Here is a 15,791-nt window from a genome sequence, read left to right as displayed (position 1 = left end):
TAAATTTGTCTTCCAAGCCACCCGGTCCCCCACTCATTGACTTTCTCCCGACCACCTTACTCATTGACTTTCTCTGCTTGGCCCTAGTAAGCACTGAATGCCTGGAAAACAGTGACATCATTAAAAGAAATAATGGAGCTTGGGAGGGAAAGAAGTGAAAATGGAGATTTTAAGAATATATGAATTTGAAAGGCAGATGAACCCACTGACAGAACTGTCCACATGGGTTGGGAGTGGAGGCTTTGGAGAGCATGGACACAAAGAAGCTAATGGCGAAATCGTGGGCATTGCTCACTTAAGGGCTCTAAGTCACCAGAATCATAATGAAAGGGAAAAATGTAAGAGAAACGGGTGGAGCAAGGCTATGGAGGTCGGAAAGAGAGAACTTCAAAAAGATATTGGAAAGCTTAGCTGAGATTAGTAAGCATTAACTATGGTTCAAACTGCCATGATTTTGTGATTTTATTATTTATTACAAACTGCATGGATTTTTTTAGATGCAACTAGTTAACAGTCCTATAAAGTAAGTGCAAGTCCACAAGAATGAATTGCAAGTCCGTTAGTGCCAGAAGTATGGCTTTTCCTGAAGGGCCTCTGGTGTTAAACTATCAGTATTTAGGAGCATAGCTTTATAAGACTGGTCCTCGTTTCTAAAGTGAAGATATGTTTGAGAATTTCATTAGTGTTGTCTCTTTTTCTTACCAGCATTAATTCCGCTAAGTAATACATTTTTTAGCCTCTCTTCTTTGGAGATGTTACAAACTGAAACTGATTAGGATTCTGTTTCAAGTCAGCTAATAGTTGAGGGGAAAAAATTCTGGATGCACCTCCATTTAAAGAATAGAGCTTGGCAGGCCACATTTTTCTTACTAGCCTCATTTCTGCCTCATGACTCTACCCTTGTTCTTCCTTCTCATGTTATCTTGTTACATTTCACACATCCTAAAAGCTACCTTAAATCCTTTTTTGGAGCAAGCCAGCACATGTACATATTAAACATACAAATACTTAAGGTACTACAAGCACTTTAATACTTGTGGGCATTATTAAAATCATGTCTACAGTTACAAGGCACCAGACCCCAAAAAGCTTTTTGAAACTCTTAGAACTTTCCATAAAAAAATAATGGGTGATACCATAAAGCAGAAAGCCAAATCTGTAAAAGTATATAATTAAAGCAAAACCTGAGTCGGGGCACCTAGGTGGCTTAGTCGGTTAAGCGTCCGACTTTCGCTTAGGTCATGATCTCGCGGTTTGTGGGTTCGAGCCCCGCGTCGGGCTCTGTGCTGACTGCCAGCTCAGAGCCTGGAGCCTGTTTCAGTCTGTGACTCCCTCTCTCTCTGACCCTCCCCTGCTCATGCTGTCTCTCTCCTAGAAATAAATAAAAAACATTAAAAAAAATTTTTTTAAATTAAAAAAAAAAAAAAGCAAAACCTGAGTCGAAGACTCAGCTAGATGTTTCTGTGTGAAGATATGTAACATTTATTCCTGAGAATTTAAGAAAAGCAATTTGCCCTCTTTAATGACTTTGGAAGCTCTCTTTCCAACTCAGCTAACACTATTCAAAATCAGTATGTTCTAGTGGTTGCGAAGGTGGGCTCTGGAGCCAGACTACCTGGTTTCAAATCCCAGTCCCCTTGAGCCGTGTGACTCTGGCAGCTCACCTACCTCCCTTGAAAAATGGTGCTAACTTAAATGGACTTAAAGTCCATTAAAGTCATGTTTGCATGAGTAAGGTGCTTAAAACATGTCTACAACCTTTTAAGTGCACAAAAGAAAAACTGGTAGTTATAATTATTTTGGTTTTACAGTTGGTAAGACTCATGAGTCTCCCAGGGTGGATGCCAAAACTTTCGATCCAAACAAGTCGATTGATGAGTGGCTGGATTCCAGAAGCCCAAGCTAATGTGTCCCCGAAGACCAGAGTCTTCCCACGCCCTGCTGAGTAATACCTATGGAAGTGAGACCTTCAATTCAAGACCTCTCAATCACTAGGTTTGGTAACGTACTTCCACACTAACTGGCTCCTAGGAGAGCCCTACTAAATTCATTTATTAAATATTTATTGAGGGCCTATTTTATCATGCAGTAAGTTTTAAATACCACAAATCATTAATAACCAACACACACGGATACTCTTTACCCCATACTGTTTCAAAATGTCACTGTCATACTCTGGTTTCTCTTCAGATCGCATAAATCTTTCGCCTTTTACAAAATGTCATTGTCAATCAAAGCTACTACACATCAGCAACACAGCAAAAATGCTTCAAAGGGTCTGACCTGTTGTGAATTTAATGGAAATCAAGTAGGAGCCTAACACAGTCTCAAGCCTTAAAATACAGAACACATACAAAGTGCGACAACGAAAAGTAAACTTTGAGGTCCCATTAGCAGCAGTCGGTCCCACACGGGAAGTATTTGGTAGGAGTGAAGACTATAGTGACAACTGCTTAGTCCCACTGGATCATTCGCTCTTCTTCAGGAAGAAGACTCCAGTTTGGGGAGGCCACGTCCCGGGCCAGCCAGTTGAAATCGTCGACGTCATTCCAGTTATTTTTGCTCCGATCTAAACCAGAGCCCTCGAAGTCCTTGTCGATCCCCGGGTAGCTCCAGGTATAAGGGGCGAACTGGATCCCGCTACAGTCTTCCACGATGGCCCTGCTGGTCACCTGCAAGAAGATGCGGGTGTCTCTCGTAGTGTGTACGCGCAGCTGCTGGCAGGCCACGGCCAGCACGCAATCACTGCAGTCCTCCAGGAACACGGACGTGGACACCGGGCCGCAGAGCACCGTGCAACTTCGGGCTTTGGCCAGCCGCAGGGTGTTGGGATTGCCATACAGTCTGACTGTGCATTTGCTCAGTTCGGTCAAAAGGACGTCGCGCTGGTGCAGCTCCTCTGCCCTCTTCTCCAGGACCTGGGACTCCACGTTGGAGAAGCCGAAGACCCAGCTGGAGCCGATGCCTCCCTCCTCCTTCAAGGGCTGCGGGGAGGCCAGGTTGTCTTTCGCAGCCAGGGCTCCAGGAGCGGAGTCTACTTTGGCGGCCGAAGCAGCATCCTTCCTCCGGGTCTTGAAAGCGAAACGCTTCTTGGGCTGCAGCTCCTGGCGCCGCACGGCCAGCGTCGCCTGGAGCTGCGTCAGCGCCTCCTGTCCCTGCCGCAGGTCGTAGGCGGCCAGGAACAAAACCGAGTCGTTGAGAAGTTTCTGCAGGCCCTGGAGCCGAGCGGCCGCCTCCTCCACCTGCTCCATGGATTCTCCGCCCTCCAGAAGCTCTTCCACGGCCGCTCGCTCGCGAGAGAAGGCGGCAGTGAAAAAGTCGCTCTTCTCCTCCTCCACCTCCTGGTTCTGGCGCTTTTGCTTCCGCCTTTCCACCTCCAGTTGCCGCTCTTGTTCCCGTCTCTGAAGCCGCTCAGGCACCAGGCTCCGGTCCCGCTGCGACCCCACAGCCCCGTTTGGCGCGGCGGCGGAGCAACTAGCAGTCTCCATCTTGACTTCAAGCTTCCTTTCTCCTGCCTTGCTTCCTCCGGGCGCGCCCTCCGAGAGGCCTCCCACCAACGCGTCCTGTGATTGGCCGGGCCTGCTTACGTCAGCCCCAGCCTTATTTTCTTAGCCCATTGGCTCCTCCGCGTCGGAGGGGGCGGGGACATGAGGCGGGGCCGATTGATAAGGGGGGTGGGGAGACAAAGGTCCTTGTGGATGGGTGGGGTGGGAGACAGGAGGGGGAAGGTTTTTTCCTCTTAAAGGGGCAGGACTTATATCCGGGATTGTGGGGTGAGTTGCAGCAGCGGCAGCTGCACATGTGGGTTTGTTTATAAGAACAAGGTTAGAAACTCGCAGGCCTCCCCCTCCCCCCAGCTCCTCCCTACTACCCCCTTACAGGCCGGAGATCGGCTACTGGTGGGGGGAATGTGTGCGTGTGGTGGGTGGGGGGACAGGTAGTGGTGAGAAAGATGGGGGGGGGAATATTGCACCGCCCGGCCCGCGCCGGAGGAAGCGGCAGCTGGAACAGCTGGCTAGGGAGCCGCTTGCATGCCTCTGGTTTTTTCTTTTCCCTTCCACCACCCCCTCCCCCAACCCATTCCTGCCGCCCCCAAACCCTCATTCTCCCCTCCTTCCCCCCTCAGCCGCTGCAGTTCCGCGTGGCCTGGGTCTCCTGGATCCCCGCAGGCACTTACGGGGGCGGGAGTGGGCGAGGGGCACTGGGATGGGAGAGACTGGGTTTCTCACTGCAACCGGGTTCCGGGGGCCCAGGGGGAGTCTAAAAACGATTACTATTTTTTTGGCCAATTGCTGCAGTCGGAGGGGTGGGGGCGGGGGAGGGGGAGATTCCACACCCCCTTCCTCTTCCTCCCACGTCCTCTCCACCCCCACCCCCCCCGCCTTCGCGGTCACTGGCTCTGCAGCTGCGCGCCGCTGGCCGCGCGGGAGTGAGACCCCAGCCCGGGGCTCAGCGGCTCTCCGTGGGGCCGTCGGTCTTTAGGAAAGCGTTGGGGGAAATGTTACATTATTTCTAGGGGTGGTGGGAGGGATTTGTCACCGGAAGTGAATGAGCCTAGCCTAAAGTCGGGATCAGCGGGAGGTGTGAGTGGGCAGCCAAGTAGGCGCAGTCACTAGCAAAACGCAGGGCCACCGGCCGGCTGAGAGCCGGGACGCCGCCGGCCGCGGCGCACGGCAACCTCGCGTGCTCCGTGGAGCCCCGGGAGCGCGGGGCGCGCCTTCGACCGCGCCCGCCCTGCCAGACTTGGGTTTCACCCGGATCTCCACCCCAGTCCCCACCCTCCCGTCGTTGCTAATTGGGGTATTTGCCCAAAAAACTGTCACTTGAAATTTCACTGTTCCACCTGCATTTTGATGCAGAGAAAGATGGGAGGAAGCGAGATCATTGCGACTTATTTCCAGTTTTCCCGCCCCACTCTCCTCTTTCCGTTCCCACTTAAAACAACAAAACACACACGTAAATTCCCGTATTTCTCCACTAAAAGCAAGCACACATCGCAGCGTTTGGCAAATTGCGCGCCCCGGGGGTGGGGGTGGGGAGTGGGTCCCGGGTGTTTGTGTGTGTGCAGCGGATGGGAACCGGGGTGCTGAAAAATTCCTGTGCTTGGCGCTTGTAGTAGATAGTCTTCGTTTTCGTTCGCTTTGTTTCATGTGCAGGCTAGACGAGGTTTTTTGCTTTTTGTGTGGTTTGGCTATGAGGCTGCTAAAAGAAATATAGCTGGTTAACTTGTCTAAGCCATACGGAGTAATACAAGAGCCGCTTCATTTTATAACGAGTTGATTTAACCAAGGAAGGTATAAAGAAGATTTATTTTGCTAGGGGTAGGGAAAAACCCAAAAATAAAAAACCTGACCTGACTCCCTTAAGTTTTTTGGCAGTTGAATCTGTCCCACTCAGGTTTGGAGCCAAACGAGGTTTACTGGAGCTGCAGGGGCAGTGACGCAACATTTCTTTATTAGCCATTAGTGTCTGTATCAGAAGTGGAATTCAATGTCATTAAGCCTTCCCAAGAGCTTCATTTCTGCCCCCAAAAGGGTTTTGGCATAGAGGCCAATAGACTCTGGAATTTTCTCAACATTTTGAGTTGGGTAGTTCAAACTTTTAGGAGAAAGAAAAGGTAAAAGACAAAAGGGACAGGGCACCCTGTTGACCGAGTGTGTTGAGCCTGAGTGGGAGCGAACAGTGGTCAGTTGTGTGGTCATCATGAAGGATTGGCTTGACAGTTCTTTCCAGACCCCAGCCTACCTGCAAGCCAAGGTAGCTAGGTAGTCCAGCCATGAATATAAAGCTCCGTTTCCATGAGCAATAGAAGGGTTAGAAAACTTCTAGCAGTGCCAGACTGTTATTTGTGTCTTTTCTCTGACATTTGAGGGCAGTCGATTCAGTGTGCATCCTTGAAATGGATCCCAGCTCCTGGGAGGTAAGTGCCTGTTGTGGTGCATTACAACAATGTGAAATGTGGCAAAAGGCAAGTAGCTGGAGAGTTCTGAATCCTACTTTGATAACTTTCAGGAGCTTGTGAATCAAGTACTGCCCTCTTTTAGACATCTTGAAAGAATTCTAAGATATTACAGACTTTAAACATTGTTTAGCAAAACTTTATGGTTTATGATTCTATTTGTTAGATTTACTTAATAACATCCTGAAAATTTCAAGCATAGGAAAGGGGACAGTAAAGGTGATGTGTGTGTATCACCCAAGCTTCAACAATTACCAACTGACAGTCTGATTTCTTCTGGATCTCTGGCCACTTACACACCCTGTCATGCTGTTTATTTTACAACAAATCCCAAACATTATATTATTTCATATTTTATAATCTATAAACATTTCAGTATGTCTCTCAAAATGATGAGGACTGCCTTTTTTTTTTAAGTTTATTTATTTATTTTGGGAGACCTAGAGAGAGTGCGTGCAAGGAGGGGCAGAGAGAGAGGGAGAGAGAATCCCAGAGAACAGGCTCCATGCAGTCAGCATGGAGCCCAGTGTGGGGTTCCATCTCATGAACAGTGAGATCATGACCTGAGCCAAGGTCAAGAGTCAGATGCTTAACCTACTGAGCCACCCAGGCGCCCCTACCTTTTTATTTTAATTTTTTTAAAATTTTTAATAGTTTATTTATTTTTGAGACAGAAAGAGACAGAGCATGAGTGGGGGAGGGGCAGAGAGAGAGGGAGACAGAATCTGAAACAGGCTCCAGGCTCTGAGCTGCCAGCACAGAACTCAGTGTGGGGCATGAACCCATGAACCATGAGATCATGACCTGAGCCTAAGTCAGACACTTAACCAACTGAGCCACTCAGGCACCCCGTCCCTACCTTTGTAAAACCTAACCACATATCATCACCACACTCCAAAAAAGTAGCATTATGTCCTTATCATCAGAGTTCCAGTTTCTATTCATATTTCTTTGATTATCCTATAATTCCCCCACCTTCAGTTATTTATTGAATAGGGATCCAAAAAAGTTCCATATAATGTGTCTGGTTGATATGTTCCTTAAATCAATTTTAATCACTTTTAAATCCACCCCCCCCCCCCCCCGCCAAATGTTTTGTTGGAAAAACCTGATCATTCATTCAGTAGAGTTTTCCACAGGCTGCATTTTGCTGGTTGCATCTCCATACTGTGTTAGGTGTTAAGTATTCGTATTCATTGGATCTTTTAGTTTCATAAAGTGAATGTTTATGTGTTTGTGCCGCAGGAAGTTAAAGAATCTGAGTACAGAAAACAGTGTTTGGGTACATCTAGGAATAAGTCCTTTTGCTATTTTGTGGAGTTTATCAGAGACCCTGTGTGGATGAGAGATACCAGGCAAATTAATAGGCCATTATCTAGTAGCTCAGTTCCAAAAAAGGTGGCATCTTTGACTTTATAGTGGATATAAAACATTCATTAAAGAGCTCTCCATGCAAGTCTCAAATGTTAGGCAAATTTTCCAACTTAGTTGCTGACTTTCCTGACCATGAAGGATGACAGCGTGAAGGCATGTGCCGTCCTTGAAAAGGCTCCGTGTTGGTCCAGGAAGCAGGACAGAAGCAGCTGCTTCCCTTCACCTTTGCCTCTGGTTCTCATGCCCTTTAAAAGCCTTCTCTTTCTGGAACTATTTTCATCATGGTGCATCTGATGCCTAGCCCAGAGGCTGGCACCGTTTATTAATCCAGCATCGGTTTATGAAGCACTTGATGTGCCCGGCCCTCCCCTATACCAGGGAGGCCCTCAGGCTGCCGAAGTGAATAAAGACAGACACAGCCCCTTTCCTCCTTGGGGAGGCCTAACCTGGGCAAATAATGGCACAAATATGTAAAATTGTAACAGTGACAACTGTTAACAGAGGAAAAGAGGAACAGTGAGAGCCTCCTGGGGAGGTTTGACCTTGTTGGGGAGGTTGGCAAAGGCTTCTGTGGGCGTTGAGCTGAGAGGCTGGAAGGGTAAGAATCGATAAGAAGTGAATGAACACTGGAAAGTGTCTTCTAGATGTATATGCGCTCATGGAGTCACTGGTGACTTCCTGGAGAGCTGTGCCAGAGGACTGCTGTGGGCAGGAGGCAGGCCACCCGGGAGTGAGGAAGCCGGTAACCGAGCTAGTGACACACAGATAAGTCTTTGGAGAAGTTTGACGGTGAAGGTGAGGGGCCAGTAACTGGGGTTTGGGAGGAGGTCAATGAGGTGTTTTGTTTTTGTTTTGTTTTTTTTTACAGAGAAAACATAGGGTTCATAATGGAAGGATCTTGAAAAGGCAGGCGGTGCGGGGGTGGGGGGGTTTCAATATATGATACAATTAACCACAGTCAGCATGCTGTACATCACATCTCCAGAACTTATTCATCTTATAACTGGAACTTTGTACCCTCTGCCCATCTTCACCCATCCCTCCACCCTCCAGCCCCTGACTTTTAAAAGTGTAATCTACATGGGGCGCCTGGGTGGCTTAGTTGGTTAAGTGTCCAACTTTCGCTTAGGTCATGATCTCGCGGTTCGTGGGTTTGAGCCCCGCGTCGGGCTCTGTGCTGACTGACAGCTCAGAGCCTGGAGCCTGTTTCAGAGTCTGTGTCTCCCTCTCTCTCTGACCCTCCCCTGCTCACGCTGTCTCTCTCTCTCTCCTAGAAATAAATAAAAAATATTAAAAAAAAAAAAAAGTGTAATCTACATTTGCTAAGTCTGGTTTCTCAGTTATCTTAGCCCCTTCTCATATGGCTTCTGCCTCTGCCACTTTATTTGAAAGTGAGATTGCCCACTTCCCTCCTACCTTCAAATCCATTGCTGTTTGTAGCTCAAAGCACTCGAATACCCCTTCTTGGAGCATGGCTCCCCACTTCTCTCTTAGTCCCCTGGCCACCCCGATCACTGCTTCTTCTTGTCTCCCTCACAGACTGAGACAGAGAGAGACAGAGAGAGAGAGAAAGAGAAAATCCCAAGCAGGCTTGATGCCCAGTGCAGCATAGAGCTGGAGGCAGGACTCGATCTCTCAAGGACAATGAGATCTTGACCTGAGCCGAAATCAAGAGTCAGACCAACTGAGCCAGGCTTGTCTCCCAGTACCCCTCTTCTCACTCCCCTCACCTCCTTGGCCAGCTTACCATCTCCTTGGCCTGCTGTCCGTGTGCTGACCACCTCTCCAATCCCTACCTCCTCCTCCACCTCTCTCCTGAGCCCAACCCTGAACTGTCAGTTCCTTTCTAGATATTGCCACATAACCATTTACTATCCTTGTAACTATCTTCTATCCAAAATACCTCATCTTAAGTAGATGGCCCAAAATGAAGTTACTTATTGCCCTCAGTGGTGTCCTTTTTCTTCTGTGTGTAAGTTTCAATCATATATTGCTGCATAACCCTCCCCAAATTCACTGGCTTAACAAGAATTTATTATTTCTCACAGTTCTGTGGGCTCAGCTGGGGCTGGAGCCTCCAAAACTGCCTCACTCACAAGTCTGGGACCTTGGGGCTGGCTGTCGCCTGGTGCAACTTATTTCTCTCGCAGGCCTCTCTCTCACGCTTGGTCCCTTAGCATGCCGTAGTCCGAACTTAAGCTGTGCATGCTGGCTGCCTTCCAAGGGGACACAGGCAGAAGCCTCTTAAGGCTCAGACCGGAACTGGTACCGTGTTACTTCTAGTGCATTCATTTAGTCAAAGCAAATCACAAAGCCAGTGCAGACACAAGGGGAGGAGAACCAGACCCCACCCCTTGATGGGTGGAACAGCAGTCACTCAGATGGAAGGATTTGGCAGCCATCTTTGCAGACGACCCACCGTGCTGTGCATATATGTATATAGTTTTGCTGAATCTTACATGGCATTTACTGTGTGCCAGGTAATGGCTGCACATCTACATGTATTACCTCATTCAGTTTAAACATTCCCAAGAGGTAGGTACTATTATTATCCCCATTTAACAGATGAATAACTGAAGAATCGACAGTGACTTCCTCAGGACCAAGAACTACTAAGTGGCAGAGCTAAGATTTGAATCAAGTCAGCCTGGTTCCTGAGTCCAAGCTCTTTAATACCTGCTGTCTGATCATGAGACCACACCTGATTGTGTTCCTGACAGCGCGTCGGTAGGCTTCCAAGTATTGCACCTCCCCAGCTGCACCTCCCAACATGCCTTTACTCCAGCCGTACCAGACTCTGCCACGGCACCTACACACTGTGCCCGTTGCTGCCACTTACACATGCCACCCTTATCTAGTCAACACCAACCATAGGCTCGGCACTTTGCTATGTGCTGAACACACACACAGGGCTCCCTTTGAGTGTACAGCCTAAGTGAGGGACACCGACAATGCCGTGTGATATATACCATTACGGAGACATCTTGGGTACTAAGATCGCACATGGTAACCTAACCCAGGCCAGGGGAATGGGGTGAGGGAGGATGACTTTTTGTACATCTCACCCAGATCCTATAAAATGAGTGAGATCTAACCAGGAGAAGGGAGAAAGCAGTCACTCATTCATTCCTTTGTGCAGATATTCATAGAGCACCAACTATGATCTGGGCACCATTCTACATACTAGGAATACAGCAGCAAAAAAGACAGAAAGTCCCTGGCTTGTGGCCAGGAAGCTAGAAGAGCTCTAATGCCTCTAGCCACAGAGACAAGGCCGTGCGTAACAAACCTGGACGTGAGAAGAGCCATGTCCTCAATCCTGGCTGCCCATTAGCACCTGTGGGAGGCTTTACAAAATCCTGATGCCCAGGGCCTTCCCGCGAGTAGTTCAGCCATAATCCCTGGGAGTGAGACCTGGGCACTGGTTTGGTGTTTTTTTTTTTTTTTTTTTAATGTTTATTTATTTTTTGAAGGATAGAGCATGAGCAAGGTAGGAGCAGACAGAGAGGGAGACACAGAATCTGAAGCAGGCTCCAGGCTCCGAGCTGTCAGCGCAGAGCCCAACGCGGGGCTCAAACTCATGAACTGTGAGATCATGACCTAAGCCCCCAAGTCGGATGCTCAACTGACTGAGCCACCCAGGTGCCCCGGTATATATATATATATATATATATATATACATTTTTAATGTTGATTTATTTTTAAGAGAGACAGAACGTGAGCAGGAGAGGGACAGGGAGAGAGGGAAACACAGAATCCAAAGCAGGCTTCAGGCTCTGAGCTGTCAGCACAGAACCCCACGTGGGGCTCGAACCCACAAGCCGTGAGATCATGACCTGAGCTGGTATCAGATGCTTAACCGACTGAGCCACCCAGGCGCCCCTGGAAACTGGTATTTTTCGAAGCTCCCCATGTGGTCCTAGTGGGAAGCCAGGGCTGTGAGCCACTGCATTAGAGGAGCTTTGGCACATGGAGGCTGGAAGTGGAGATCAGAGTTGAGGTTAGAGTAGTCAGCAGAGGCCAGACCACCAAAGGTCTCGTAAATCCTGTCAGGCGGTTTGGGGCTTAATCTTGAAAGCACTAGGAACTGGTGAAGGATTTCAGCAGGATAATGACAGAATGAGATTATTTTTCCTTTTTTTTTTTTTTTTTTCTTTTTCTTTAACAAAGGATCAGGCTGGATGCTCTGTGTGGAATGCATTCACTTGGAGCAAAAGTAATGATATGAGTTTGGAGGCTGTTGCAGGAGCCCAGGAGAAGTAGAGGTACTGGGCCACGGTGATGGCTGAGGTCAGAGAAGGAACGGTAATGTGTGAGAGATTTAGGAGACTACATAGGACTCTGTGACTCACTGGACATGAGGAATAAAGGAGGGCAGGGAATTGTGGAAGGTACTGGCTTGAGGAGCTGGGTCCATGGTGATCCTAGTACAAGAGACGGGGCACCAGGAAGAGCACGTTTGGGGAGAGAGCTGAGGGTCCATTTGGGGCCTGCTGCTTGCTTGCTTGTCCTGCTGCCTGTGATCCTATGCTTAATCTTCTCTACTTGACGGCACTTGCCTCCTACCAGACCTATTTTACGCACTTCTTCCCGGAAGCCTATCTGGATTAATCCTTCCATTGGCTCTGGGTGAATGTTTATCAGGTTGTGAAGTCAGTATCGATTTACAGATGTGTATTCTATAGCTTGGGCTCCTCTAAGCACAGTGTTTTATTCCATGCTGTCTGCGTAGCAGAGTGCCCAGAACACAGGAAGCGTGCCATAAATAGATGTTAAATAGATGAGTGAGTGGCCGAAGAGCTGGGCCAGAAGCAAGAGTTCTCCTAGGACTGTGATTAGAAGTGGGTCAGGGGCTTCTGATTCTCCTTTCTAGGGTAACGGACAGACAGTCCAGGGCAGAAGAGGGTGTTTGCTGAGCTGGTCCGTAAAGACACTGGGTTAGAGGCACTGAAACTGTTGACTATAAAAAAAGACGTATAGTCAGCTATCTAAATTGTCTTTTGATAAATACATGATGGGTATTTAGAAGGGCACTTGTTGGGGCTCCGGGATGGCTCAGCTGGTTAAGCATTCGACCCTTGATTTTGACTCAGGACATGATCTCACGGTTTGTGACTTCCAGCCCGGCATCAGGCTCTGTGCTGGCAGCGTGGAGCCTGCTTGGGAGTCTCTCTCTGCCTCTCTCTCGGTCCTTCCCCTGCTCATGCTCTGTTTCTTTCTCAAAATAACTAAGTAAACTTAAAAAAAAAAGGGGGGGGACACTTGTTGTGATGGGCACTGGGTGTTATGTGTAAATGAGGAATCACTAAATTCTACTTCTGAAACCAATATTACAATCTATGTTAACCAGAATTTAAATAAAAATTTGGGGGGAAATTGACTTTTGAATATAATTTCCAATTCCTTTTATGGCAAAGGCATATAAATCTTTTAAAGCTTTCCCGCATCTGTTCTTTCATGTCTCTTCCTGCGTCAGTAAAGTGGGGTGATGGTAAAAAGTAGACAGATCTGAGTTTAAATTCTGATTATCAGCTGTGCGACATGGAGCATGATGCATAACCTCTCTTAGCTCAGTTTCCTCCAATGGTAAAGTGGAGATAAAGAAAGATCTATTTCTCCCAGGATTGTCGTGATGCTGAATGAAGTAATAAAATAATGTGTGGGAAAAGTATCAAGTATTGGGCCAGACCTGTGGTAGGCCCTCAACAATTGCCAGGTTCCTTTCTGCCTTCCAGTGGCCGGACCTTCGTTCCTTGGCACTTACTTCCAGCGCTCAAGGCAAGTGGTGGAACCAGAACTTGCTCTGTGCATTATGACCTTCTCAGAAAGGGCCCTTTAATATCCAGCCTTTCTGCAATTCTGGGGCATATTTAAGCAGATGCTACATGTAAATAGTGCTGCAAAAGAAAACCAGAAGTCAGGGAGGTGGACAAGGTCTGCCAGATCCTTTAAAACCAGGATAAAAACTGGCTTATGGTTTAAGGAGAAAATAAAGATATGTGGTGATTTTTTTTATGACAGTTAATTCAGTTTAAGAACTATACTGAGAGATCATATCATTTTTTTTCCTCTCTCTTTTTTTAAGTGTTTCTTTCATGATCACCCATCTGTGAAATCTTTACTTTGGGGAACCACTGATCTGATCACACCTCCCTTTACAGATAATGGAGTGTAAAACAGGTGTGTGTTACAGAATATTAATGGCTATCTTCTCGAACACTAACCTCTTTGACTGTAGGCAGCCTAAGGGCTGTGGTTGTGTCTACTGCTTTTTACACTCCACGATCCCATCATGCCTGGCATGGGAGGCTCATGGTAAGTGTCTGTCAGAGGAATAAATGAATTTTTCAGCCCAGGCACTCCAGGATCCTAGCTTTTTTGTTTTGTTTTGTTTTTTTCAAGATCCAAAAACCAATTTCTTTTTAAATTACCTATGTGTGTATATAATGTTTTTATTTCAATTCTAGTTAGTTAACATACAGCATAATATTCCTTTCAGGAGTACAATATAGTGACTCAACACTTCGTGTGACACCTGGTGCTCATCACAAGTCCTCATTTTAATCCCCCAGCACCTACCTCACCCATCCCACTGCCTACCTCCCCTCGGGTAACCACTGGTTTGTTCTCTGTAGTTAAGCTTCTGTTTCTTGGTTTGCCTCTCTCTTCTTTTTTTGTCCCTTTACTCATTCGTTTCTTAATTTCCACATATGAGTGAAATCACACGGTATTTGTCTTTCTCTGACTGACTCAGCATTGCACTCTCTGGCTCCATCCATGTCATTGCGAATGCCAAGATCATTCTTTTTATCACTGACTAATACATAGTCCATTGTATATGTACCGCATCTTCTTCATCCATTTATCAATCAGTCCATAATTTGGCTATTGTAAATAATGCTGCTGTCAACATCAGGGTGCATATATCCCTTTGAATTAGTATTTTTGTATTTTTTGGGTAAATACCTGGCAGTGTGATTGCTGGATCGTAGGGTAGTTCTACTTTTAACTTTCTGAGGAACCTCTATACTGTTTCCCAGAGTGGCTGCGCCAGTTTGCATAGAATCCTAATTTTTTTTTGTTTTCTTTTGTTTTTAATGTTTTATTTATTGCTGAGAGAGAGAGAGCAGGGGAGGGTCAGAGAGAGAGGGAGATACAGAATCTGAAGCAGCCTCCAGGCTCTGAGCTGTCAGCACAGAGCCCGACGTGGGGCTCGAACCCACAAACTGTGAGATCATGACCTGAGCCGAAGTCGGATGCTTAACCAACTGAGCCACCAAGGCACCCCAGAATACTCATTTTTAATGATATTTATTTTTATTGATGGAGCCAGTAAACTCCTTGAGCGACTCTGTTCTCTAATGCCCAGCAGGGCAGGTGCTCAGCAAGTGAATGAGCCTCCTGGTCATGCACAGATCAGACCTGTCCAGGAGAGGATAACTCAAGAACCTGAATGATAGTGAGAAGCCACCAGGTATTTCCCTTATATTATCTGATTTGATCTCCATGGTAACCTTGCCAGGAGGGTACTAAGTTGAAGCAGTGACAATTTTAAGATTCTTTTTTTTTTTAATGTTTACTTATTTATTTTGAGAGAGCGAGTGTGTGCACTCGTGGAAGGGACAGAGAGAGAGAGAGAGAGAGAGAGAGAATGCCAAGCAGGCTTCGTGCTGTCAGCACAGAGCCCGACACAGGGCTGGATCTCGGGAACCGTGAGATCATGACCTGAGCTGCAATCAAGAGTCCAATACTTAACCAATTGAGCTGCCCAGGCCCCCCAGTTTTAAGATTCTTTAAAAGATATTGCAGAATTTTAATTCCCAAACAGATGTGAATTTTTAATCAGATTGGGGGGAAGGGGGTGGAGGTAACTTTTCTACTTCAGTTTTTTCTTCAGTGTAAAGGGAATAGTGTGACCACAAGATTTTAAGATAATGTAAAGGCTTTTGTTGCAAAGCCCATTTATTAAGATCAAATGCTTTTAAAGTATCCTGGCAGTTGAAAGTTAAATAAGAAGGAAAAAAATTATTCCTCTAAAACTCTTCTGCCTAGAATTTTTAAGGTCTTCTTTAAGTGAGACTTCATTATTTGCTATAAAATGCCACTTTTATGGGAAATACTATGAACTACTGTTTTCAGACCATAAGTTCCAACTTAATAAGGTCATGAAATCCATTTAGTGGATTGAGGTTTACATTTTTTGAAAAACGTCAAAAGAAGGCTGGCTTGCTGACTCAGCCGGTAGACCATGAGACTCTTGATCTCAGGGTCGTCAGTTTGAGCCCCACTTTGGGTGTAGAGATCACTTAAAAATAAAATCTTTAGGGGCACTTGCGTGGCTCAGTTGGTTAAGCCTCCAACTCTTTTTTTTTCTTTCATAGTTTATTGTCAAGGTGGATTCCATATAACACCCAGTGCTCATCCCCACAAGTGCCCTCCTCCATGTACATCACCCCCC

The 15,791-nt window shown here is 46.8% G+C and overlaps 1 protein-coding gene across 1 annotated transcript; it reads right to left on the bottom strand.

The window, feature by feature from the left end:
* Positions 1-1,008: 1,008 nt before the first annotated feature.
* On the bottom strand, positions 1,009-3,535 carry TBCC (tubulin folding cofactor C). Its single transcript, XM_039242701.1, has 2 exons — positions 1,435-3,535; positions 1,009-1,184 (listed from the first exon to the last, which is right to left on the bottom strand). Exon 1 carries the CDS (start codon positions 3,486-3,488, stop codon positions 2,454-2,456), a length of 1,035 nt encoding a protein of 344 aa, XP_039098632.1. The 5' UTR covers positions 3,489-3,535; the 3' UTR covers positions 1,009-1,184; positions 1,435-2,453.
* Between the last annotated feature and the right edge of the window lie 12,256 nt (positions 3,536-15,791).

This window comes from Hyaena hyaena, unplaced genomic scaffold (genome assembly GCF_003009895.1).
Source record: "Hyaena hyaena isolate Hyena2069 unplaced genomic scaffold, ASM300989v1 scaffold_211, whole genome shotgun sequence".
Lineage (NCBI taxonomy): Eukaryota > Metazoa > Chordata > Mammalia > Carnivora > Hyaenidae > Hyaena > Hyaena hyaena.
Note: the sequence above shows the minus strand (reverse complement) of the source record. Positions and strands in the feature narration are given on the sequence as shown.